The following is a 26,349-nucleotide window of genomic DNA, read 5'->3' as shown; positions in this document are numbered from 1 at the left end:
TGGTAGTTAACATGGTCAAACATAATTGCGCTTTTGAAAAGACGAGACAAAACAGGGACGACAGAAACTCTCGTGCGCAAACTGTCAACTGATGTTTTATTGCGATGAACACAAATATATAAGCTTCACGTCATAACATAAATCACCAAGAAAACGGAGTTAAGCAGCAGTTTTTCAATCATGTCAACAAGCATCAAAAAAAAAGAGATTTTGTCCCAGCTGATTGGATTACAGTCGTTCACACTGATCCAAGAGTTGCCTTTCCTATTTGGAAAGCAAAACCGAGGGGTCACTTACACAGGTCCCTTTTTCCCGATTCCATGCAGTAAGCTTCCCACAGCTGCAAGGTGAAAAACGTAGCGCAAAGAGACGAGGACACAGAAAGACGGACAACACACGGCGCTAACTTCCAACAATGGTTTATTTCAGAAAGAAAGGTGGTTTTATAACGACATCACGATCAACACGCCGTCAAACCATGAGCTAGCAAAGCGTATCAGCCAGATATGCGAGCTCTTTCGCCATCAATGATACAGAGGGGGTACTAACACAATCATCTTTCAAAAGTGATATCCATTCCGCTTCTATGATTTCTCGTGTCAACCGGTTATTGTGCACTTTTAAAACCAAGCATTGTTCAAGAAGCGGTATGCAGTGACACGACCGGCAGTGGGCTGACAACCCTTTTCCACGCATATCATCTACGTCACGCCTATGCTCTCGAAGCCTATCATTCAGGCATCTGCCAGTTTGCCCAGGGTTATCAGCCCACAGCCGGTCGTGTCACTGCATACCGCTTCTTGAACAATGCTTGGTTTTAAAAGTGCACAATAACCGGTTGACACGAGAAATCATAGAAGCGGAATGGATATCACTTTTGAAAGATGATTGTGTTAGTACCCCCTCTGTATCATTGATGGCGAAAGAGCTCGCATATCTGGCTGATACGCTTTGCTAGCTCATGGTTTGACGGCGTGTTGGTCGTGATGTCGTTATAAAACCACCTTTCTTTCTGAAATAAACCATTGTTGGAAGTTAGCGCCGTGTGTTGTCCGTCTTTCTGTGTCCTTGTCTCTTTGCGCTACGTTTTTCACCTTGCAGTTATGAACCAACAAGCCCAAGCATATACCCTTCCCACAGCTCCCTGATTGTCTTATCTCTGGATTTCAGCAGAACTGTTGTCTGTTGGAAGCGGGGTTTGCAGCTATCGCACCTGGCGCAGTGCGCCGCCAGATTTCCAGGTGAGTTAATCTCAATGGAAGAAAGAATGGGTGGTCAAAGTACGGATGAAAAAGCCAGTGAAACTGCCAATGAAGGTCTGCAGTGGACATTTCACCGCAAAAGGCCTTTTCTGGAGCAACACAGGTGTCTAGCTCTTCATTAAGCATTAAGTCGTGTCATGTTTCATGTTTGCTTTCTCAAAACAGTTGTATGCATAGGATTGCTTGTAGGGCCACATTACCCATGCTAGCTGATGTGCGGAACCAGTAACGACTTCTGCATAGTTTCTTCCCTGCCAATCTGATGGGTGCATGCGGGAGTTTCGGTGTTCTCTTAAGCCGGTCTTTCGCCGGTCAGTACACAGGACTGCCTGGAGACTTAAAACATGCACTGACATCATGCAGTATACATGCACCTTGCATTTCCCCTCCATCGAAAAGAGGTTGCCACAGTTTGGTTTTAATTTGGGTGCTATGATTCAGTTTCTGAGCCCTTGCCATCCGAACGCAGGTAAGTGAGGCTGTTGCCCTGCCTCGGCATGCACAGCGACTGCGCCCGCAAACGTTCTCCGGCCGCGTGCCGCAGGGCGTGTGCGGCGCAGATATTTGTAAAGAGCTTGTGAAATGTTTCTCGAAGTCTGAGCTGGGCGGCGTGCAGGACTTCGGGGTGGGCCGCTTTGAGGTCACCTTTAAGTCCAAGCCTGCCGTCCAGCGCTTTCTTGCGAGGCCCGTAATCGAGGTGCGAGGCACCACGGTGCGCTTCGCATACCGCGGCACGCTGAGCACCGTGGTGCGAGTGTTTGGTTTTCCAGTCGACATCGAGGTAGCCGAGCTGAAAGGAGCCCTGGAGGAGTACGGACCAGTGGAGAGCATCGTTGCAGAGTATGTGCCTGGATTCGACGGCGTGCCGAACGGGACCAGGCGCGTGCGGATGGAGACGAAGTCGGCACTACCCAACTTCCTGCAGGTGGCCGAGTTCACCGTGCAGTGCGAGTATGAGGGTGTCACGCGCGTCTGCCGGCGCTGTGGTTCCCGCGACCACGTGCGGGTGGCGTGCGATGTGCCTTTGTGCTCGCGCTGCGGTGTGTTCGGCCACGCCACGTGTGAGCAGCCGTGCCCCCAGTGCGGCGGCGACCACGCCGTCGCGAAGTGTGCGACGCGCACATTCGCGTCAGTAGCGAAGCGCGCGATGGTGTCTTCTGCGGCTGCCGCTGCGTCGCAGGTTGTCATCGCGCCAGACCAGGACCAGGACCATGCCTCGGACACCCTGGTCGAGGCCTCCAGCGGCCCCGCAGTCCCAGGGAGCAGCCACCACGTGGACAACGAGCCTGCTGAGCAACGCACGGCGGAACCAGTCGCAGCAGAGGCGAGCGCGCCCCTGAACCCGAAGGGCGAGGGGGAGTTCACTCTCGTCCAGCGGCGGAAGCGCCGACGGAAGGAGCGAGCAGCCAGCCCACGCAGCGAACCCCCAGCGCCTTCTGAGGACAGCTCCGCGCACTGCCGCGCGCCCGCGAAACTTAAACGGCGCGATGCGCCGCGTGCTTCTTCTCCTGTTGCAAGGGACGACTCCGAGCAGTCTGGAGACGAGGGGCGCTGGTGCGACTTGTGCAGTGCGGTGACCAACTGCGACTGCAGCTTCCTGAGCGACGCGACGTACAGCTCCGACAAGGATGAAGACGAGCTAAGCGGGAAACCCGTCCCGCGACCGCCTTCCTGGCACGTCGCGGCCCTTGTCCGGGTAGGACCTTCACCCCAAAACAAAAAACTGTCCCCCCCACTTGTGGAGGGGGCCTGGGCCTTGCCGGGGGTGTCGGCTGGATGATGATGAGTTGATGGGTTATGTGTGACCCTTGGGAGAGGCACTTTCGGGTGCCAATCCTCCTTCTCATCTGACCCTGCAAGGTTGAACGTAGGATATGGTGCAATTAAAGGAGAAAGTGCTTCATCTCCACTGTTTCTCGTGCACTTCCAATCAGTAAATGGTTTCAATGATGGCTGGTTCCTTAGCGTCTGCTCATATGTCATAATGAGCCCCTAGTTCTTTATGCTTGTTTGCTCAAACCAATTGAATGCTTGACTTCCCACCAGACAGTTGTGCGTCAAGGGCTGCGTTACTAACTGCACAGGATAGACAGTATCATTCAGGGCGACTGCGAACAGTGCTCACTTCAAAGGGATAATTTTAAACTTGGAGCAACTGTAGTCATGTTGAGTTAATATGAAAATTGCTGCATGCCCTGCCTCCAAAACCTTTACTAATGAAGGTTATTAGGACGTCAGGTGAGACGCCAACAAGCAGCTTGGCAGTGTGCGTCCCTTTGTAATATGAATAAGTCAAAATCCGGCATGATGCACTATGGGATTTTTCAACTTCTGCTTCTGTACAATCCAGCACAATGCTGGGGCATATTGCTCTGCACTTGTGCCCTGTCAGGCCATGGTACGGCTGCTTCAAGCACGGCTACCATGCTCTGCAAAGTGCTACTAAAGTTCCTGGTAGCTGTGGACCTACTGACATCAAACAGTGTGGCCAGACATACAAATGGCGCCATGTTTTCAGTCGAATGAGAAGCAGCACAGTGCGCTCCAGAATGGGCGTGCTTGTGTTCACGTCGTCAGTTACAGCTACTTCCTGAGCAATCAGCTCTAATATTTTCTTCGAATGCACGCCCATGAAAGCATTCATAGAACTGCCGGCGGTCAACAGTTCCACAATAGTGAATTTTTTTAGCGCTAGCTTCGAGTCCACACGGACACCCATGTCCGGCATGCTGTTTTCATTTAGCACTTGCTGTATGTCTTGACTGGAGCCCGCAAGCTGCAGCGGTGCCTCTGTCATCCTGCACCTCTGCTGTGTAGAGCTCCCAGTGAGAGAACAGCCTGAAGCTGCTTCTGGAATGCATGCTGCCACCTGCGTAAGAGAAGTTTACAGTCAAAGTGTGAATATGACGCATTGTCTTCAAAATCACAAAAATGTTTAAATACCAACGGTGCTAGCTGTACAATGCTGGACAGAGGCCGCGTACTTTCCGGTTTTAATCGGAAAATGCCAATAAGCTTCCACAATTTCCTTCTCCTTCAAAGTATGGAAACGGGCTGGCAAGCACTAAAAAATGCACGGGGGGGGGGGGGGGGGGGAACGCTGGAGGCTCTGTCAAGTCAGCAGCCAAAATGCACCTCCTAGCATCTACATTGATGAGTATAGGAAAGTGCCATCTGCGTAAATGTGTAATTCAGCTTACCCCAAAATTTGTTTTCAAACCAACAGGACTCACTCCTACAGGAAAGCTGCCAGATGAATCCAATCGATGTGAACAGATCTACTGACTGGTAGTGTGAAGTGCTGAAGTGCCCTGTGCCCTGGGAGGTGGTTGGGTCACTTGACCAAATATTTTTCATAATTGCTGGCATTCATCTCCCATTCTTTCAAATGAAAGGTTTCAGTTGTCACTTAAGGGGAGAGACTGCTCTTAAAGAAAAACATTTGCTTCTGTACCAAATTTAATCAAGTTGCACACCCTTGACTAGTTTTTCGTGCTAATTCCAAAAATGTCATTGGTTTCATGGTAGGTTGATTAATCAGTTCCTTAGATACACTCAATTAACACCCTCTCATTAAGAGAAAAAGCACATTATAATAGTTCATAAATTACACTTGGTTAGGTTTTAGAAACAGAAAGGGATGCAATGTTGGAAACAGTTTTTAATTTTACCATCATTAGTGGTTTTTAAAGACATTGAAACTCAAGGTACAAATAGTGCCTAACTGTCAATAAAAAACTAGAGCAAATTAAAAAATTCTGAACTTTAATTACAAATTCTGCTCCCAACATTGCCTAGTATACACATCTGGCTAGTGCTGAAAAAAGAATTAGAGTTCTGTCTGCCATGGACGCCGAGATATGCTAGTTTGGTATTTGCTATAAGTCCAAAAAACAAACAAAATGTTGTTTATGGCAAAGTACTTCAAATTTATGTAAGATACTGGCATTAGCGGACACTTAATAGCCTCCTGGGATGCAGTCTGTCTGACCAGAATGATTAAAATGGTGCTTTTTCAGTGTGCGCTGCAGATTTGCGCTTCTGCACAGATGCTGTTTTCCTTTGGAGATTTTTCTCCTGCATGCCCTTGGTTGTCTGGGGTCTAGGCATTAGGCTGAGCTCTTGCAGTATGCATGCAGCAGTCCTTACGCTCCCTGCATTGAACTTCATCACTGCTTCAGCCACAGCAGCCTGCACTGTGAAGAGAGGGATGTCTTTCTTTTCGAGCAAGGGTCCATACCATTGAATGTATGGGGTCACTCCGTGTCCAGCCGGCCGGGAAGGCAAGCTTCCGTGCCGGCTATGCGCGGGCATTTCTTGTACGTGAGACTCGTGTCCCCAACCTGTGGCGCAAAGTCGCAGCCACGGCAGGTTCGGACGAAATAGGCAACGACAGAGTACGCTAGGAAACAGTTTATTAGCCTAGCGCAAGGCAAAGCACACTGCGGACGAATGTTCTATCCGATAAAAAGGTTCAGTTGCTCACCAAGTCGTCGTCGACCGGCGTTGGGTAGTCTGGGAGCTGTGGCAGGAAGGGGATCGGCCGGGCAGTCGGGCAGTAGTGCCGCAGCAAGAGAGCCGTCCCCGCCGCGCGCTGCTCCTTATTAACCCCTCCGACATTGCCTCCCCTCGGTTGCACTCGAGGAAAGGCATTGACCCCTTCCCTACACAGCCAGTGCGCAGTCGTGACGTCACGTCCGAGCTGGTAATGAGGAGAGTGGCCGGGTGCCCCCTCTCCCCCTGCCCGGCGGCGTGCACGCTCGTCGCGTGACTCGGCGCGGGGACAGTGAAGGATATTTGTATATCCCACAAATGAAAGCTCTCACTGTTGTTTTGAATCTTGCCTTGTTGGCAGTGTTCTAGCAGCCTCCTGTCCTAAAGCCTTTCATATATAGGCAGTAAGGCCTATATAGCCACAGTAATGCAGTGTATCCCCTACAAGCCCATACTGTGACATTTCAGCAGTCATTTTTTTAGCGTACTGCACAAGACTGGAATGACCTGCCCACCGAAGTTGCCGTTATCATCAACCCACTAGAATTCAAGTGGAGCATCGCCAACCTTTCATCTTAACATATTGCCACGTATCATTGTAGTGTTTGTTCGTTCACGCTCAAGGCTGCAGGAAAGGGCTGTTATCATTTTTTCGTGACGCAAGAAGCCACCAGTCTAATCTCGATTGATCGCAGCCATGAAAAGCTGCATCTAGGTTTTTCCAGATTACTGTAGATAATCTTGTCCTGCTATCTGGAAGTTTCCTTGCCGGCTTTAAATTGAGCGATGCCGCGAGCGGCGGACATTCGTAGTTCGACGATTGACGAGCACTCCTGTTGCTTACGCCGCCACCGAGTGATTCAGTTCTTTTGCGGGCGCAAGTCAGCCCAAATAAAGAGCTTCGTTTGCAAGTATTTCTGGTGTCTTCCTGACCACTGGACTGCCGTCACTACAACGTGACAATATTTTACTATTGTTTCCCAGATACTGTCCACTCCCTCATGTAATGTCTCAACTGGGACCTTTGAGGAAATAAATAAATAAATAAGGCATTGCAAATATGAAGAGGTAGATTGTACCGATGAGGTGGCGTAGCCTCGCCTCTGGCCTCCGCGACATGCTGCTGGCACCAAGGCCTGTTGGACAGAGGCTGTGGTTTGAAGTGGAGTCGTTGGACGTCACGTGATGGTAGGTGGCCATCACAGCTTTCTGCATAACCTCCACATCACCTATGTGGGATTTTAGCGCGCACAAATAATAAGAGCTCAAGTTAGTGATCAAATCTTGCGTGAGCTTGCTTCTCCCACCAAGCGATTCTTCAGCCGGGCCTTCCTGTTCGGTGACCACGTTGCGCAAAGCAGTGCCCGTGCATTTTTGCACTTGGTTCATGCAATCCTCCTTCTGGATTTCCATGTGTCCACACAGCTTCCTTCAAAGTGGGGAATGTGCGACTGTCCCCGTCGGACAGCATCGTGGTATAATGGAGGTTGTGTGGCTGCCAGGACCGCTCAAATAACAGCAGGACGGCCTCCACCTCCATTTCACCACCTTTCTTGCATGTGTTTTTTTGGCAGCATGTGGCCCTGCTTCCACGCTGGGTACATTGGGTCGTCTTCTTGTGGGTCCCGCTCACAGCCAGCACAAAAATTGCTCAGTACAACAAAGTCAAGAACAGGTCCTGTGAACAGTTCAATCACAGTTCCAACGCCGATGTGCGACAAGGACCCACACATCGTCCATGAGCCATCAAATGACACTGCTATGTTGTCCAGATTCCCAAGATTCAATTCCGTGTAACCTCCCGAACTGATCGCACACAGTGGGAAGTCAACTTCTTAGCAATGCCATTACTGAAAAGGTGCAATCATATTCAAGGTTGGAAAAATCCAGCTTGCAGCAAACAGATTTTGCATCCAACTTGGGAAATATCCAAACTAGTCATTTGAGCATACATTCATGTCTGATTCCATTGCAGGTTGTCAGTGGGAACACTGCTTGTATTCAGTATGATTCCAGCAATGTCAGTTAAGCACAACTGGAAGCACACTTGCAACCACTCCCACCAGAGATGGTGGCACTGCTAACACAGCCCGTCTCAACCCGATGTTCACGGCACACATAGCGTATGGGGTGTGTGCATTCCTTGCATGTTGTTTTGAAACACACTGGATGTGCTTGTAATACAAGTCCTTTGTATTAGTGCATGAACATGTCAACATGGTGACAAAACTTGACAGAATCAGTTGTTTTACTGCATTAATTAAGAAAAATGCATAGGCACTGTTACCTTGACTGTGGACTGTTGCCATTTACTTGCTAGAAGTGCTTGTTATTCATGCCTTATTTGTGGCCATGCAAACTCATCTGCGCATGTGTACACCTCGAAGAGTTTCATTTATGAATGAGGCAGCTTGTCTCCCATAAGTCAGCATGAGGTGGCTGAAGCACATGGCGTATGTTGTTGCTTAGTCATGTAAGGTGTGGAAGGAAGAGTGTCTATAGAATATACTGTCCCTTTATTCACAGTGTTCCTGTGCTGCATGTTCGATGGGCATGCATATCAACTTTATGCACCACTCGTCTGGGCTGATGCTGCCAGCCTGGGTAACAAACACTTAAAATATACAAATGGGAGCTCCTGCACAAGCCTGTCAATGTACTCGTCACAGCGGTGCACAGCAATAGTCAGTGGTTGCACTTGTGAATACACCATGAAGTGAGTTGTCCCCAAGTTAAGCAGGAAGGAACATTCCCAGTGCCACTTGAAAGTGATAACTCCGTCTTCAGTTCAAATTGAAGTTCTCATTTACCTTCTTTATGCATGGCGGTTTTTTCTCTTCCACTAGCCCGGCAGCTTTCCTTGTCTTGCCAAGAACGAGGCTTTTAATCTCGAGTAGGATGGCTGGTTCTCCCTTCTTGAATATTGCGCCATCTGGGCTATAGCCAAACCATGGCACACTTGGATGCCCATTCTTTCGACAGTGCTGCTTGGTGAGCTCCAGTAGGCCTCAACGGTTTTTGACTCTGAGGCTTTGCCGCACTTGGTGGCATTATTGCCCCGGAAGCTCTGAGTCATCATCCTGGAAACTTTCATCTCCCAGGTGTTGTTGTCCTTGGGAGTGAACGTAAAGTAAGAATGGCACTTGCTGCCAGTTATCCTTATTTTCCGCTCCTGGTGCCACTTGGTGTTAGTTTGGCACCTTGTTTGGTCACTAATCTGTAGTGCTTCTCCACGGCACACCACCACATGTTTCTGGTAAAATTGCCTTTCAGCCTCTGTTAGGTGTTCTTCAGCAAACCTGTATATTTTGAACTGCAATGCACCGCTGAATGCCACATCATGGAACAGCATTTCTGTACAAGGGCTCATATTTTGTTCCATCATGTGAATCAGCAAAGCCTGCTCCTGGACAGTTGCATTATCTGAACTTGGAGCTTTCTCTTGCCAATGCACTCTGTGGCAGGCCTGCTATTAGTCTGCGCCTTATGTCATCTTGCTGTTCATTTAAAAGGCACAGTCTTGGGATTTTCACAAGGCACAGTTCTTGCAGCTCCCGTGCGTGGTACATGGGAGTCTCCTTAAGCTTGCCCCAGGCTTGCTTCCGGTCTGCGCTTGTTAGGGTCTCCAGGTTTTGGATGCCAAGCCTGTTGGCAAAAAAACAATATGTATTAATTGAAAAAGTCATTCTGAATATAACACTGCCAGTTGCTATGCTAACTTTCAATACTGGTTTGAAATCTGCTAAGAAATGGTTTGTGGATTTAAAAACACAGTATTTAGGAGGACTTCGACTGTTTTGTGCTGTGGCTACTTCGCAAATAGTCTGTAAATACATACTACCAATCCATTGTCACACTTTTAGTACCCACTGGACCCATGCTGCTAAAAATAAAAATTTTTAAGCGCCTCCATAGCTAATATGAACGAGCCCTTTATGCAGCTTAGAATTGACATCATTAGAAATCTGACCAATATTCAGGACCCTAAGCCACATGGGAGAATAAAGCAGTCCTCTACTGGGAAGTGTTAGCATTTTATGACAGTATGACTGCTGACTTTCTCACTATTTACAAACTAATGGAGCACGCATTCTTCTGTGTCATGGCACTAGTGTACAATAAGGTGCACCTATTCAGAGGCTGCTGCCATAGATCAGTGATAATATGGCTGCATCCAGGAAACTAAATATGAAAAAGTGTATTTCATCAAATGGAGCACATTAAAATATGCTGAAATAGGTCATGAGACAGAGTAGATGGTGATGTAGGATATTACCTCTGCATTGGAGCAACACTAGTAATCTCCACTTTATAACTGCATGTAATATGTGTCACATGACCGCTTTCGATCCTCACTGAACACAATGTTCCCGAGGTTTTCAGGAAGGATTAAAGCCTCCTGTTCTACACGGGCATTTTAAATGGCCATTGAGAACTTTCCTTTGTGTGCTTTAGGTGGTGCCGAGATTATTAAAATGCCTTAATATAAAGAAGCATAATGTTCTAACAATGTTCTCTCATGCCTTTTAATACATTTCTATGCTAATATTTGAGATTTCATTACATTATTTTTTAGAGCTCAATGAGGATGAAGGTGTCGACACCCACTGTGACTGTGAAATGTGCTTGAAGACTTAAGAGCACTACAGGAAGAGGATTCGAGCCAAGCAAACTCAAGCTCGCACTTGAAAGGTGCCCTGTGACAACCTCGATCTGTGTTGTGTTAAATGCAGGTCGAGTTCTGCAGAAATGGTTTTCGCACACATGCTTCGCAACTTCGCACACTAACATTTTATCCCGCAACTTTACATAGGGGACATCTGCCGAGCTCTGTGATGCGTAGGTCGCGAAAATGGGAAGTCCTGTCATACCATCACTTCCATACCACACTCTGGGGAGACCAAGTTTAGGATGCAGTGGGTACGCGTGGTTGATTTTATAGTATCGATGGTACTATATATTGATACTGCCCACTCTGCTTCCAACACTGCTGGACTGCACTGAGAAGAAACTGAAAGATGCACTTGCTAACGTGGCGTCTGTCAAGATGGTGTGGAGCACGAAAAATCGTCACTTGACTGCAGAGCTCGAGAACTGCAAAAAGGAACTGGACAACAAGTTGCACCTTTGCAAGGATGCAGAGGCTTCAAACCAGGCTCTGATGGGCCATCTCAATGATCTTCAGCTGCAGGTTGATTCACTAATGGCTGACAACACCCAGTGCCACCAAAATATGCAGTGCCTCGATGAGGAGCACTCGAATGTGCTCGAGGACAACAGAAGTCTGATATTCCAGCGTAGAAATGAAAAGGAGGAGAAGGACCAGCTCATTGCACAACTGCGAGTGTTGGCCAGCAAGCTGTGCGACCCCTCTGACTCGGACAGTGGGTCGGCCGTGAAAGTTTTTGAGGCCTGAGACAGTGCCCTGCAGCAGCTCAGTGATGAATGCAGCTCCTTGCACGAGAGAGAACGATATTCGAAAACCACTATCGAAGCTCTGAGTGAAGGGAGAAATGCCCCAATGGCTGAAAACAGATCCTTGCAGAAAAACAGAAGGACTGCAATGAGTTTCAGCAAGCAAAAGAACATCTTGACTATGACCTCATAATTCAGAAATCTGTCGCCACAAAGCGCAAGAAGAAGCACAGCAGTGTCTTACCAGTGTCAAGGACAAGTTGAGCGAAATGGCGCAGGAAAGCGCAGAAGCCCACTATGCTTTTGAGGCCACTTTGCAGACTGTTGTGAGGGAAGCGTTGCAGCAGCGCACACGGACCCTTTGGCACCTGGAAACAGACCTCAGGAAAGAGCTGGCTTCGACAGTGACTGTTGGATTCGAAGACAACTAGCCCACTGCACAGGAAAGGCAATGAGCGCAGTCCTAGGCCAGCATCGACAAATGCCACCAACACGAGTTGCAACTGTCAATCCTACAAAGGATGGTGATTGTGGATCCTCCAATGCTGCTAAGGGGCAGCCTGGTGCAGGCATGATCTCCTTTCAACAAAGACCGTGTTACTCAGAAGAATTAAGAGAGACACACATAGCATGTTGATTGTTTTGAAACAGGAGATCCAATATAAGGAGCGCGAAAAAGCTGAGTGTGAATCATAGCTTGAGGACAGGGCATCTCGCGTGTCAAGCCTCTCAACCGAACTGTGTCATGTCAAGAGTACCATGGAACAACAGGTGCGACTTCGTCATGCAGCTGAAGTGAGAATCGTGGACATCACTCTTGGGGAGTGCAGTAGCTATGAGTGGTTCCAAGGGCTTGCTGGCCATGCTACAAGTAGATGCAGCACTCTCGGAAGAAATCAAGGCACCGAAGGAAATCAGCACTTCTTCTTCCTCCACTTCTTAGCTCTATCAATATAACAAGTAGTATCGATACGACTCTCCATAGTAATATCAATAGAACTATCGATAGTACTATCAATAGTACTATCCATACTACTCTCGTAGTACTATTGATACTACTGTCGATAGTACTATCGATAGTCTTTTTTTACCATCGATAGTGACTCAACTATCGATAGTATCGATAGTACTATATCGGTACTATCGATACTTTATTGATAGTACTATAGATAGTTTTGCATCACTAGCCTCAGGGGCTTCTGAAGCATTAATCTCTTCTCAAGAGCTGTCTGAACAAAGGGCTGCTGGGTCTCCATGTCACAAAGCAGCTTATCAGAAGGGTGTACCAACCCACCTCGCTCCTGGTGCCAAGTCAGACGTTGTATGGCCCGTTCCACATTTGTTCGTACTCTAGAAAGCTTTCTCGATGTATTAACTTCGGCCCCTGGTAGCTGTGTCCTTCGCGTTGTCAGGGAAGGCACCAGAATTGCGGCACCACATGCAGCGAACATTTCTTCACATTGGAAACCCCCAGTCTACTAAAAAGTCTTCTTCGACCTTGTTAAGAAATCCACTTTTCAAGGGCAACTCTGTCAGAAACTACCTCCCCATGCATTCGAAACAAAAGATATGGCTCCCGAAGGTGTGATAGCGACAAGCACATTTCACAGTGTTGTGGTGCTTGTAGTTCGAATAAGTCTTGCTTCTGGCATCCATGTATGTGGGCCTCTGAATAAACACCTCTTACAATCAGTTATCCCTCTCAGGTGATCAAATAACTTGTTTTTGAACACTTTAGGCCGGTGTGTGATTCAAGCACATGTCAAGATGGCCAAATGTTTCTGCATGTTTCTGTTTTTACTGATTGTACTGCAGAATTTTGTCCTCCAATTACTACAAACTGAGATCTATGTTGCAAATAAGATGTGATTAATTCTAGTGCTTTCCCCCTAATGCCATAATGCTCCAGTTTTTTAATGAGAATGTTGTGATTTATGAGATCAAACGCTTTTGAAAAATCCAGAAACAGTCCAAGCACCATATTTTTGCGTTCAAAATTTGACAAAACACACTCCTTTTGAGCCAAAAGTGCCAGCTCTGTCGACTTGTTCTTTCGAAACCCATATTGGGCGGAACATATAATGTTATGACGATCAGTAAATGAGGATAGGCGCTTCAGAATTATTTTCTCCAGGCCTTTCGAAAAGACGGGTAAAACCGATATAGGACGATAATTTGACATATCGTTCCTGTCACCTTTCTTGAATATAACAGTTACCTTTTGCTGTTTGCATGGCATGCGGGAAAATTCCAGTCAACAAGCATATATTGAAAATGTGGGTAACGCAAGGGGCTATTTCTCTTATAGGCTCTATCTGAAAGCCACAGGCATCAGTTGCTTTGCTGTTATTAACTGCCAAAAATGTAGTTGCAACTTCACTTTCCGAGACTGGTTGGTTGGTTTGGTGTATGGGGTTTAACGTCCCAAAGCGACTCAGGCTATGAGAGACGCCGTAGTGGAGGGCTCCGGAAATTTCGACCACCTGGGGTTCTTTAACGTGCGCTGACATCGCACAGTACACGGGCCTCTAGAATTTCTCCTCGAAAGAAATTCTAGCCGCCGCGGCCGGGATCGAACCCGCGTTCATTTGGGCCATTCATAAGAGATAAGTCAGCGACGGGTTCGCTAACGTCGCCAAGTGACAGAAAAAAAGTATTAAAGGCGTTGGCTAGTTCAGCACCTTGTAACTCTATTCCACCTTTTGTCATTTTATTTACTGCTTCTGCTGAGGTTCCGGTTGCAACTTTAAGTGCCCTCCAAACATTGCCTGTGCGCCCTTCAGTCGAATTAAAGAGGTGAATATAATATTGTCTTTTTTCAGCCCGAGGTGTTTCATGACAAAATTCCTGTATGACTTGAATATTTTAAGGCCTTCAGGGATTTAGTTTGTATGAACGTCCTATATAATTGATCTCGTTTCTTTCTCTTCCGACTGCATGGCTACATCCCTTGTCATATTTTAAAGTTTGGTTGTCCGTGGCTTTCCAGTTCGGAAATTTTCTTGTGTCCAGACAAGACTCGTGTCCATGTGACCAGCCACAGCACCAACCCGTTGCAGCTCGTCAGTCATTTGGCTTCTGGGTGGGCTCCCATCACCTGGAACAATGCACGGTTTTCGAGATTAGCATTCTCTCAGCAACATATATCACAAAATGTGACAGGCAGCCATTCCCCTGAATTCAGTGATGTGACAGCAATATGTTGATGTGTCGTGCACAGCCATACGCACCCTTGCTCTAGAAGTAGCAACAATAATACTAATGCTGACTGGCCTAAATGCTGTTTCCATTTGTTAAACTGTTAATTCAAGAGTTAATCAACGAGTGAATGTAAATTTCATTAGTTCACTGGATGTACAGTCACAAGCAGGTTATACAAAAGGTCCCACGGGATAGACTGCATCAGGACCTCCTGTAGTAATAAATACAAAGGAGTGTCAAAATATGTAGGACAAAAATGTGATCAGAGGTGTTCAACCTGCTAAATTGTGCTGCGGCTGATATGGAAGTGGTTGAACTCGTAGCAGTGCGATAGTTATGCGGTGATTAATTCGCTGTGCTGTTCACACTTCATGATACCTCAATCGCACACCTTTCGTAACATCCAACCAAGCATCCTCACGACTCCTTCATCTATCTGTACCGCTTCTGTTCAAACGTGTAGTGCCTGTGTCCTCTCATGCCTGTCGCTATTCAATCACCCCCTTTTCCTCACCGCTCCCCGTCCCCCTCATATATGCTGTCTGGTGGCGGCAGAACCGGGCAACCAGATAGTGGTAATCTAACAAGCAACATACTTGCTCACAGCTTAATACTGTGATAACAGCAAAGTTATTTCCTCTTTCTTTTCATCTCTACCGACTCAGCTATTCAACTCTGATCTCGATCAGGATAGACTGCTGTCTACGAAGAAAAAAGTCGAGGTCTTACGCGTTGAACACAAGCACAACTGTCTTTATCTGGTCTCTCTCGGGCGTGATACGGTAATCAACAAAAAAAGTGATGATCGACATGGCACGCGGTGAACACAGCGATCAGTACAGGAGCGGCAACGACGAACGACGCATCTGACGGCAGGCGCGAGCTGAATTTTGAGCACCCCGTCTCTAGGCCAGATGAGCAGCACAGCGCTGTGCTTACTGTTCTGTATCAGCCAGTCGGTCTGATAACATTGTAACAGAAATGACGTGTGCCTGACCGGCATGCAGCGTTACCTATAAAAGGACGCTGCTGCCTCCCCCCACCCTCCAAGGCACCCTTGCGGGCCAATGCCGCTTCGCCATAGCACAGGAGGCATGTGCGCACTCTGGGGTCGTCTCAGTGCGTGTAAATGAGCGACGCAACATTGTCGCAGTGGACGCGGGCTCCCCAGAGTGCCTGGCCGAGCTCCTCCAAAAGACCTCCCTGGCAGGCATCGAGGTCCGGGCCCGCAGGGCGGCGGACAAAAACACGTCCTTCGGCTTCATCCATGGGGTGCCTGCGGACATACCGGACGAGGAGCTGCCGGCTGCCCTGGAGGCCCCAACACCCATTCTGGCAGTCCACCGGGGACAGGGCACGACCCTCCACATCCGGTTTGACGCACCGGTCCCGCCTCCCCACGTGGCCCTCTACAAGTTGCGGCTACCTGTCCGCCCCGCACGACCACGGCCCATCCAGTGTGGCCGATGCGGCCGCCTGGACCACGTGACGGCCAGCTGCCGGGAGACGCCACGATGCAGGCGGTGTGGCAAACCACACTCCACGGATCGGTGCAGCGCTACGGAGCCCCGCTGCACCAACTGTGGTGGCCAACACCCTGCCAACTACCCCTCCTGTCCCCGCTGGCAGGAGGAAAGGCAGGTCGCCGTGGCCGTGGCGGCCTCTCGAGAGCCTGTCTCACGGAGGGCTATTCGAGCACAGATCCGGGCCGATCCAGGACAACGGACCTATGCCCAGGCCCTCACCTCCAGGCCACCAGGGGCGGCCCCTTCCATTCCCGCCCCAGCAGAGCCCGCTGCCTGCCCATCCCCTCCTCCCCAGAGCAGTCCATCCGCACTGAGCAGCCAACTGGAGGAGCTCACTAAGACCCTGGCAGCCACTCTCCAGGCACTCACGAGGCTGCTCTCGGCAGTCCCCCTGCAACCACCCAGCTTGGCTCAGGGGCCGCAGTAACCGCAGAACCACCATGGGTAGTTCCCCAAGGATGACCCCCAGGCCACGGGTCCTCCAATGGAACTGCCGAGCGCTCCGCCCCCGCCTCGCTGAGCTCAATGACCGTCTCCTGCTGGAGGAGTATGATGTCCTGGCGCTCCAGGTGGTCTACCTGCCAAGGGACAAGCTCCATCTACCAGGCTTCATGGGCTATGGCAGCAAAACATCCTGCCTCCTGCCTACCTGCACGGCTGACCCATGCCTGGCGGAGGACCACCCCCCGGGACCATCCCGGGCAGCCATCTTCGTCCGCCGGACCCTGTCCCAGGCAGAGATTCTGGTGAGTGATGCGGTAGTGGCCCCCATGGAGCTCCTCTGTGTGAGGGTGAGGCTGGGTCGAGTTGACACAGCTGTGGCAAGTGTATATGTGCGTCCCAAGACCCCTTGGGATGCCGAATCCTTGCCGCAGCTGGTCGGTCTCATTGGCGGCGACTGCCTGCTCTGCGGGGACTTCAATGCGGCACACCCGCGGTGGGGATCCCGCAGGGCGGACCGCCGCGGCCGTGACCTAGTTGCGGCTCTCCGTGGCACAGGGCTCCATGTTCTGAACACTGGGGTCCCCACGTTTGTCCGTAGAGGGGGCGTCCGAACGTACATAGATCTCTCAATTGGGTCTACGCGCTGTGTTTATGGATGGCATCCCTCTCCGGACACGTGGGGTTCGGACCACTTCCCCATCACTCTGGCGCCAAAGCCGGGGAAGAGAGTGGACGGACGGCAATGCAGGGTGGTCCACTGGGACAAGTTCAGGGACCTCCTCCGTAACTTCCAAGAGCAGGACGACATCCTGGCGCACGTGGCGCGTTGTGCTGAGGCAGCCACCATCTGCTGCGAGGTCCCGCCCAACCAGCCTGTCCCAAACCTTCACCTCCTCCAGCTGAGGGCTCAACGTCGGCAGGCGGAGCGCAGGGCCCTCCGTATAGACAGGCCTGAGCACTGGACGGAACACAACCGCCTGGATGCGACCTGCCGTCGGACCCACAACCGGCGCCCTGGGAGGGGATCTGCGCCTCCTTGGTGGCTGCGAGGGGCAGTGCCAGAGCATGGCGCCTCTTCCGGGCACTCCTGGAGCCTGTGGTACAACGCGTGCCCTACCTGGCCATCGCAGTGGCAGGGGGGCTCACCTACCAGCAGCTGGCTGACAAGCTGGCAGAGGCCCTCCTCCCACGGGAGCCCCCTCCATCCGGGCTCTGCCCCAGGCCGACCAGGGTGCAGGTGGACGCCAGGCAGCGGACATCGAGGCCATCTGCTTCACCCCTCTCACGAGGGCGGAGCTCACCACCGCTCTGCAGCACACGAAGCGCCGCAGTGCCCCCGGTCCTGACGGCATCACGTACCAGATGCTGCGGAATCTGGACGATGCCATGCAGGCCAGACTTCTCCAGACCTTCAACGAGGTCTGGACAACGGGATGCCTACCAGAGGCCTGGCGCATGGCACTGGTGGTCCCAGTGCTCAAGGCCGGTAAGCCGCCAACGGACCTGAAATCCTACCGGCCTGTCTCCCTGACCTCAGCCCCGGGGAAGCTCCTGGAGTCCGTGGCTTTGGCAAGGCTGGAGTGGATAGCCGGGGCCACGGGCTGCCTGCCCGAGCAGCAGTCGGGGTTCCTAAGACATCGCTGCACGGCAGATGCCATTGCCGACATCACCTCCAGCCTCGAGGAGGCACGTCACTCCCGCCAGGTGGTCTGCCTTGCACTCCTGGATGTGCAGGGCGCGTTCGACAACGTCACGCACGAGGCAATCCTCGAGGCTGTCGACTGTCTTGGCGTGTCCGGCAACCTCCGGGAGTACGTCCGAGGATTCCTCTGCGACCGCTCCAGCTGCATCCGGGTGGGAGGAGCCACCAGCGCACCCCAGCCGCTCACGAGAGGAGTTCCCCAGGGCAGCGTGCTGAGCCCCATGCTCTTCAACCTGGTGATGGCGGAGCTTCCCCGCTGCCTTCCGGAGGGTCTGCGCCTCCCTGTCCGCATCGCCATCTACGCGGACGACCTTGCCCTCTGAACCCAACACTAAACAAAAACATTCCAGGAAGCCATCAACAATTCTATCAAGGCAAGCGAGGAAGAAAAACCCGTAAATTTAGTGTCTTCATTTGCAGTATTGCAAATCAAGCTAGTCAACTTTCGCGACACGAAGTTTCGGACAGTCACTGCGAAGGAAAGTCCATCATGTTTCTTAGTTTACAAACTGAGCCGTCTCGGTATGTGAAACGTGCTGTCAGTCCTTCCGGATCTGGCAATATCTTTGACTATAGGCATGGTGAGGCTGCACGATCGTTAAATTGAAGAATGACGCCATTTAGGCCAGCAGTCGGAAGCTAAAAAAATTGAAGAATTGAGATATTTTAATGCAAAGCACTGAGAGCAATAAAATGTTCACATAGTCTTCATGTTACTGTTTTTCCATGACTTCATTCTTTTTGTTTATACCAATTTTCAGCACGCCATCCGCTTTCGAAAATGGCAAAAAAACATGTTTTTTTTAAAAAGCAGTACATTACATGAGATGCGGCTAGATACTGCATTTCATGCATTCTGCTGCATTTTACTGCTATGCTGTCTAGGAAATAATATATTGGTCTTAATATGAAGCAATTTGCGATGAACTGAAGAGCAGGAACTGTAGCAATGCAATGCTTTATCACAAGTATTATCATGAAACTATAAAAACGAATCGCTGATCTGCAGCACGAAGCGTGCCGCGAGGGTCACGAAAGAAAGCACAAATTAGTTTGTTAGTTATTTTATGGGGTTTAACGTCCCAAAGCGACTAAGGCTATGAGAAACGCCGTAGTGGAGGGCTCCGGAAATTTCGACCACCTGGGGTTCTTCAACGTGCACTGACATCGCACAGTACACGGGCCTCGAATTTCTCCTCCAAAGAAATTCAACCACCGCGGCCGGGATCGAACCCGCGTCTTTCGGCCCAGCAGCCGAGCACCATAGCCACTGTGCCACCGCGGCGGCTCTGAAAGCACAAATTATAATAAATTAACCCTGAAGATATAGAGCGAAATTAAGCACGCGGTTAAAAAGCTGTTCTTCAGTCACTAATTCATGTTTATCGGCTCATTACTACAGCCATTGGACCTCGGATAGTAAAATAATGCGCTGAGAACTGCCGGCGAAACCCCGCAGCCGCGAGCGGAGGACGGGCAACTAGCGTGACGTCACGGAGCAAGCGGAGAGGCCTTGATTAGTCTAGGTGGCTTTGATATCTTCCCCCACACATCACATTAACATGCCAAGATCTAGAAGGCCTGATCGATGAACTGCCGGAGCCATTTCTAGTAGTTGGCGATTTTAATGCTCACTCTCCATTTTGGGGAAGCGAACGCTGTGACTCTAGAGGCCAAACAATCGAAGATTTTATACTTTCAAATAATGTCTGTCTTTTAAACACGGGAAAAGCCACATATTGCTGCCCAAGCTCAGCAAAAATGAGCTTTCTCGATTTAGCTTTCGCATCACCATTACTTTTTAACGATTTTAAACGGGATGTTTTAAATGACCCCATGGGCAGCGATCACTTACCTACCGTCATCAGGCTCTCATCGTCCACTCCAATCATCCCCACAAGACCACGGCGCTGGGAAATTCACCTCGCCGACTGGTCACTTTTTACAAAAAGTGCCACTCTGGAAAAGGAATTTTCTGACCACCTCAGCACAGATGAAATTAATGAGAAGTTTACTGAATGCATAATATCGGTCGCAACACTCGCTATACCACAAACAACAGGACTTGCACAAAAGAAACATAAAGTGTGGTGGACACAAGAATGCACATTAGCAAAAAAACAACAAAGCAAGGCGTGGAGCACTCTGCGTCGATATCCCACTGCAGAGAAAAGCCAGAGCGCGGTATGTGCGAAGAAATGCAGAGAAAACCTCTTGGCAGAAATATGTGTCCTCAATAAATGGTTCAATAACATCAAAGCAAATGTGGGAAAAAGTTCGTAAATTTACTGGTGACCATACCCCTTTCACACTTCCTCTCTTGACAGCACCCGGGACACAAACATCTTTAGAACAGGCCAACATACTGGGCGAGCATTTTGCTGAGATCTCAAGCTCATCCAACTACACAAACACATTTCAGAAACACAAAGCAATAGCTGAAAAACAAAAATTTCCATCCGGAGCAGGTATACATGAGGATTACAACCAGCCTCTCACACTGCAAGAATTAAATAATGTATTATATTCTGGAAAAAAGACAGCACCAGGACCAGACAACGTGCATTACGCTATGCTTGCCCATCTCTCCGAGGCTGCTGTAGAGGCACTGTTAAAATTCTTTAATAAAATCTGGATAACTGGAAATATACCTGACGAGTGGAAAAAAGCAGTCATAATACCTTTTCTCAAACCCGGAAAACCACCAACAAATCCTAGCAGTTACAGACCAATAGCCCTCACCAGCTGCATTGCTAAATCTTTTGAAAGTGTAATAAACATTAGACTGACCTTCGTACTCGAATCTCGGCAACTATTAGATACACACCAATGTGGGTTTAAAAAAGCATGCTCGACCACAGATCACATTGTCCGTCTAGAAAACACCATCCGGGAGGCGTTCATCCACAAGCAGCACTGTATTGGGGCCTTCTTCGACTTGGAGAAGGCCTACGATACTACGTGGAAGTTCGGCATCCTCCGTGACCTAGCAGAGCTAGGTATCCGCGGCAGGATGTTGAACTGCTTGAACGACTTCCTGGCTAACCGCACATTCCGAGTCCGCCTAGGAGCAACTCTCTCCATGACTTTCACCCAAAAATCGAAAAATAGTTCACTATATCAATAATTCGTAATATAAAATTTCGTACAAAATACATGCAAGAGCAGCAAAATTCAATCAGAGAAGACACAGCAACTCGGAGGGTGCTTACTTGGGTCACGTCCGTTTATTTAGGTGCAAAGAACTGCGTTATCGGGGCCTGCTTTTTTTGTGTTGATCACGTTCCGTATCACGCCCTGTTCCACAGTTTGCAAACACTCAACAAGGGCAAACCCACTGCCCTCAATAGCACTGCAGTGGCGGCGCAGTAAATCCAAGGCACCAAGCGCTTCTTGTGAACTCGGAATGTTCTCATCGTCTGCGGGGTCAGCCTGAGCTTCGTCTGCGGGATGTTCTGAGACTTCCGCAGCGATGTCGACATTTCATTTCTCTCTTTATTTCCTTTCCTTTCGAAAAGGTAGGAGCCGGGACTAAAAGCTGTAAAAACAGCTTGACAGGGGCCCCGGCCCCCTACATGGTGGCACTGCAGCGTGTCGGAAACAACATCACCATGACAAAGGAAAAATAAATACAGATACATATTACAGAGGCAATATAGTTCAAGAGCAACAAATAAATACAAATTCAACATTGCAAGGCAAACAACAGTTTGTAACACTTCAAACACAGAAAAAAAAGAAAACAAAGAAAAAAAATAGATGAAGTACAATGTGTTGGACATTCTGGACACAGTATGTAACGAATTGAAGCGACAGTAAATTTCTACAATTCTACAATTTCTTCATCAGTCAGTACAGCCGTGGTCGCTGCGATATCGTCGCCGCCTACAAAGTCTTCAGTAGTCATTGTTGCGGGCATGCCAACAACAAGACGCGAAAAATCTTTCCAGGCCTCATCGAGCTCGCGGAGCTCTGCTTCTGCTTCGTCGGGATCGTCACCATGGTCACTTGATGCACGGGCCTCCGCCGGAACAAAACCTGCGTGCCGAAAGCAGTTGGCAATCGTTTCGCCTTTCACGTTGTCCCATGCCGCTTTGAGCATCTGGATTGCTCCCAGCAAGTCCTGCTTCATGCGAAGCCTCACGAGAAGAGTGTCAATCAGCCTCCTCTTGTAAACTGCCTTGAAGGCCCTGATGACGCCTTGATCTAAAGGCTGCAGCTTGGCCGTAGTGTTAGGCGGAAGAAAGCGGACTTCAATGTTATTGAGTGCGACATCTGTGTTGTGTGTGGTACAGTTATCAACGAGGACGCACACTTTGCGACCCTCGCGCTCAAGCTCGCAGTCCCAAGCTTGCAGCCACTTCGCGAAAAGTTCACGCGTCATCCAACATTTTTTGTTGGAAGCATACTCTACGGGGAGTGTGCGGCACCCTTTCATGCATCTCGGGGTTTTAAATCTTCCGATTACGAAGGGTCGCAGCTTCAAGGCTCATTCACACTTGCGAGTCGCAAAGGGCGTGCGACTCGCAGCCGCATGCGACCTGGGAGCTGCTCGCCACTACCGATGTTCACACTAGCAAGGCGACTACGCGAGTCGCCTTCTCGTTCCAAATGAGAACCATCGGGAATGTGGTCGTTCGCGCCCTTTTTCCGTCTGCTGCGCTTCGCGCCAGTCACTGCTCGCGCTTGTCCCGAGGCATTTTGTTGTATCGCTCCTCGGCTCAACACAAGTATGTTTTACGGCGACCTCAGCGAGGGGGAAGGCGTCGTCGCTATTCTGATGTGCACTGCGGCCGCGCAAGCTCTTGCTGCGCGCGCGCGTACGGCACAGAAAGAGCGGCGACGGCGTCGCTGGTGGGTTCGACCATGCCTGCGATCGCGGGAAGTCGCCGGACATGCAAGCCGCCTGCTACCGTAGCTGCGGGCGCACGATGAAGAATACTACAGAGAGTAAGTTTTCATTTCTGTCTTTATGGCACAAAGCACAACTTTGCAACCTTCCTTGTTCAATCCTTTTTTCTCCTTTACACATTCCAGCTTTCTCCGGATGCCGCCTCGGACTTTCGACACACTCCTGGATCTGGTGCGAAGTTCTATAACTGTCCGGGACACCAGGTTCAGGAGTGCCATTTCAGCGGCTGATCGTTTGGCCATGACAATTAGGTAACCCGCGTTGTCAGAAAAATGGTAACATTTTTTCTCATGTATAGCGTATAACAATTGTAGTTCCAGCCATGTCATAACACAATGCTTGCTGAATTGATCTGTTTCATGAGTTCATGCTGCATAGTAGTGAGCACTGTTTTCATTATAAATAGTCAAGTATGAACAGTTCATCTGTGGTGTGTAAGTCAATTTCCCAGCGAAGTAAGTATCTATGCTGTTCAACCTTTCTATGTCATTGCTTTGGCAGGTTCCTGGCCACGGGTCAAAGCCTGAGGGAGCTTTCTTACAACTTTTTGATAGGAAGGTCTACCGCGTGCTGTCTCGTGGCAACGGTCTGCCAGGCACTGTGGGATGTGCTAAAGCCACTCTACCTAAGGCATCCACAGGTGGCAGACGAGTGGCTAAAAGTAAGCTTCATTATATTAATTATGTTATTGCTCCTGTGCTCTGCAGGCAAAGGTTGTTACTGCACATGGTGTTCCGGAATACTTCACAAGAACAACTAATGAGTGACCAACGCAATTCATTTTGATATATGGAAGTATATCCGTTAAACTTTATTCTGCAGATTGCAGCTGACTTTGAAAAAAAAGTGGCAGATGCCACACTGCGTTGGGGCCATTGACGGCAAGCATGTCTTGGTTGAATGCCCTGCCAACTCTGGGAGTGCAAATCGAAATTATAAAGGATCATTCAGCAAGTCGTTGCTTGCTGTTTGTGATGCACACTACAGGTAAGGCTCTCTATTATGACAATCTTGGCATGTTCAGTTTGCTGACACCTTCTTAATAATGAGGCCGACCACAGGTTTGCATGACTGCTGACTGTCAGGTAGCGATGAATAAACAAGACACACTCTCAATCTCAATGCCATGCAGAGGGCAACATTTCGTTTAAGCACTTTGGGTTTCAATCCATGTATCAAATTATTGGGAACTGCACATTCTCAGCAACTGCAACATGATACGACCTTTAAAACATAACTTACAGGTACAAATCAAAAGAGCAGTTGTCAGAAACACATTCATTGCTACTCGATCTGCACTGAATTTCAAACTATCTTCCATACAGGTTCCTCTACGTCGAAATGGGGCACTTTGGAAGCGACTCTGATGGCGGAATTTTCGCCTCGTCAACACTCCAAAAAAAGATTGCTGGTGGCGAGTGGGGCTTTCCCACTGCAAGGCCTCTAGGTGCTGAGGGGCCGCTGCCCTATTTCTTCATGGGGGACGAGGCCTTCCCGCTGAAAGACTACATGATGCGGCCTTTTCCAAGACGAGGTAGAGGACCACATCTGAAGTTTCACTGCACTCAAAATGAAAAAAGTGCTATATCACTGGCATGATCAAGCAGTGAAGTGTGCGTCTGTCATAATCTGAATTTTCAATATTTTTTTCCTCTCCAAATGTTGCATGGCTAGTTTCATCAATGTTTGTCATATTTTACCATTTCAAGAAAGCTGTAACACAGGCCATGTAAAGCATTCTAAGAGTTTTGTGTTGCATGCCACAAATTTGTCAGCCCAGCCTTTGCAGCATCACTTTTTTATCTAACTAGGACGTTTGTGGTTCATTCCTGTAAACCGGTAACCTTGCTGTTAACAAGTGCATCGAAATCACATTACAGAAATGCCACTCTAGGTGTGCGTTGGCAGGAGTACCAGAAAAAACAATACACACGCAGTAACTTTTCTACACTTGGCAGCAGCATGAGCCTAAGTATTCTTCATGCTTGAAACTTTTCAGCTTCACTGAAGGCTTCAAGGTCATGCTTCCCATGCAAAAAAGTAGACTGTTTGGTCTCACAGTGCATTGCTTGCGACTGAGAAGTGCATGCAAATGTTCTCTATACTTCATCACTCATGTTCTTGTCTTCAGCCCTGCATGAAACTGCGGTGCAGTCCAACTACGAGCGCCGAATTTTCAATTATCGGCTGAGCCGGGCACACCGCATAATCGAAAACGCGTTTGGCATCCTGGCACAGAGGTGGAGGATTCTGCGACGACCCTTCAAGGCAAAAACAGTTAACATCAATAGATATGTTGGTGCATGCATAGTGCTGCACAACTGTCTCCTTAAAGAGTCCGCAGAATCCTCCTCAATGTACTGCCCGCCAGGCTCTGCCGACGCTGAAGATTGGGAGGGCCGCCTCTCTCCTGGAAGCTGGAGGGATGACGACTCCAGCTCGGCCTTGAGGGCTCAAAGACTCACAGGCTGCAACGCTACACGGTATGTGGTTTGTTATACAGCTGTTTGTTCCAATCATTGCACTACATGTGCCACCAAAACAGGCGCATACATTAGGTGTCCGGCATTGTCAATCATACTTGTTCAACTTACTAAACCTCATGTAATTTGTTTTGATTTCTTATATACAGAAAATCTCAAAGGAAAAAAGTAACCCAATAAACTAGAGGGTTCTGTAGAACCCAGTTTCAGAAGTCCTCGTTTATAATGGTACACATTAGAGGCTCGGAGCATTTTGGGACTGTGTGACATGCAGCACTGGAGTTGGCTTATCAAGATAATGAAATATAACCTGAGTGCAATTTCTTCCCAGGCATGCCAAGCAAGTGCGTGAAAAGCTGACGCACCACTTCGTCACGGCAGCTGCAGTACCGTGGCAACATGGAATGGTGACCGGAAATCACGAGTAACCAGAGGTGGGTTGCACAATGGTGAATTTTATTTTATACAATAAGTGCTTGCAAGATGATGTTTTGCTTGATAAAAATATGTACTGTCTGTAGCAAATGTTGACAGCCTCCATGCCTTTGCTTCTAAGGGTATAGCAGACTGTAAACTTTTGCAACAGATGGTACTTTTACATGAAGAGGGAAAATATGAGCTTCTTTCATAAGAACAATGCATGAAGTGAGATCATTCATAAATTAAGTGCAAGTAACATTAGCAGTGAGTAGTTGAAGATGAAGATTGCACAAGTGTTTGTAAGTAAAAAGCCATCATTAGACGAAAGAACTTGTCTTGGTCCGCCTGCTTAGCACAGTAATTGTTTTGCCAGAAACTCTGCCCACGTACCGTTTTGCAGGTGTCAGCTCAGCAGCATCCTGCTCATGCACGTCAGGACTGCATCTGCAAGACGAGTATGATTAGGACACTTTTCTTGCACGTGCAATTC

The 26,349-nt window shown here is 49.0% G+C and overlaps 3 protein-coding genes across 4 annotated transcripts in view; 2 read left to right on the top strand and 1 right to left on the bottom strand.

The window, feature by feature from the left end:
* LOC149327650 (uncharacterized) overlaps positions 1 to 16,325 on the top strand; it is a 110,611-nt gene extending 94,286 nt beyond the window's left edge. The window contains exon 4 of one of the 2 annotated variants that reach the window (XR_016286593.1): positions 1,174 to 1,746. Coding sequence is in view for 1 of the 2 variants with exons in the window: in XM_089565136.1 (XP_089421262.1) it covers positions 15,526 to 16,325 (800 nt within the window). In the remaining variant the exon portion in view is untranslated. Of the gene's footprint in view, positions 1 to 1,173; positions 1,747 to 15,525 lie in introns of those variants that run through there. The other variant, XM_089565136.1, reaches the window with a different exon arrangement.
* On the top strand, positions 1,268 to 3,212 carry LOC149327651 (uncharacterized). Its single transcript, XM_089563478.1, has 2 exons — positions 1,268 to 1,316; positions 1,712 to 3,212. The coding sequence occupies exons 1-2, from the start codon at positions 1,268 to 1,270 to the stop codon at positions 3,040 to 3,042; spliced, it is 1,380 nt and encodes a 459-aa protein (XP_089419604.1). The 3' UTR covers positions 3,043 to 3,212.
* LOC149327646 (uncharacterized) overlaps positions 5,407 to 26,349 on the bottom strand; it is a 65,634-nt gene continuing 44,691 nt past the window's right edge. The window contains exon 6 of the mRNA XM_089564940.1: positions 5,407 to 26,303. Coding sequence (XP_089421066.1) covers positions 26,177 to 26,303 — 127 coding nt within the window. The 3' untranslated portion in view covers positions 5,407 to 26,176. The remainder of the gene's footprint in view (positions 26,304 to 26,349) is intronic.

The sequence above is a fragment of the Amblyomma mixtum genome, chromosome 10 (assembly GCF_055824585.1).
Source record: "Amblyomma mixtum isolate Tamu chromosome 10, ASM5582458v1, whole genome shotgun sequence".
Lineage (NCBI taxonomy): Eukaryota > Metazoa > Arthropoda > Arachnida > Ixodida > Ixodidae > Amblyomma > Amblyomma mixtum.
The sequence above is the reverse complement of the archived record's forward strand: the minus strand, read 5'-3'. Positions and strand labels throughout refer to the sequence as shown.

Coding starts and splice junctions, on each gene's coding strand:
- LOC149327651 (XM_089563478.1), top strand. CDS start 1,268: ATGGGTGGTCAAAGTACGGATGAAAAAGCCAGTGAAACTGCCAATGAA. Junction 1,317..1,711: donor CAGTGAAACTGCCAATGAAG/GTCTGCAGTGGA, acceptor TCAGTTTCTGAG/CCCTTGCCATCCGAACGCAG.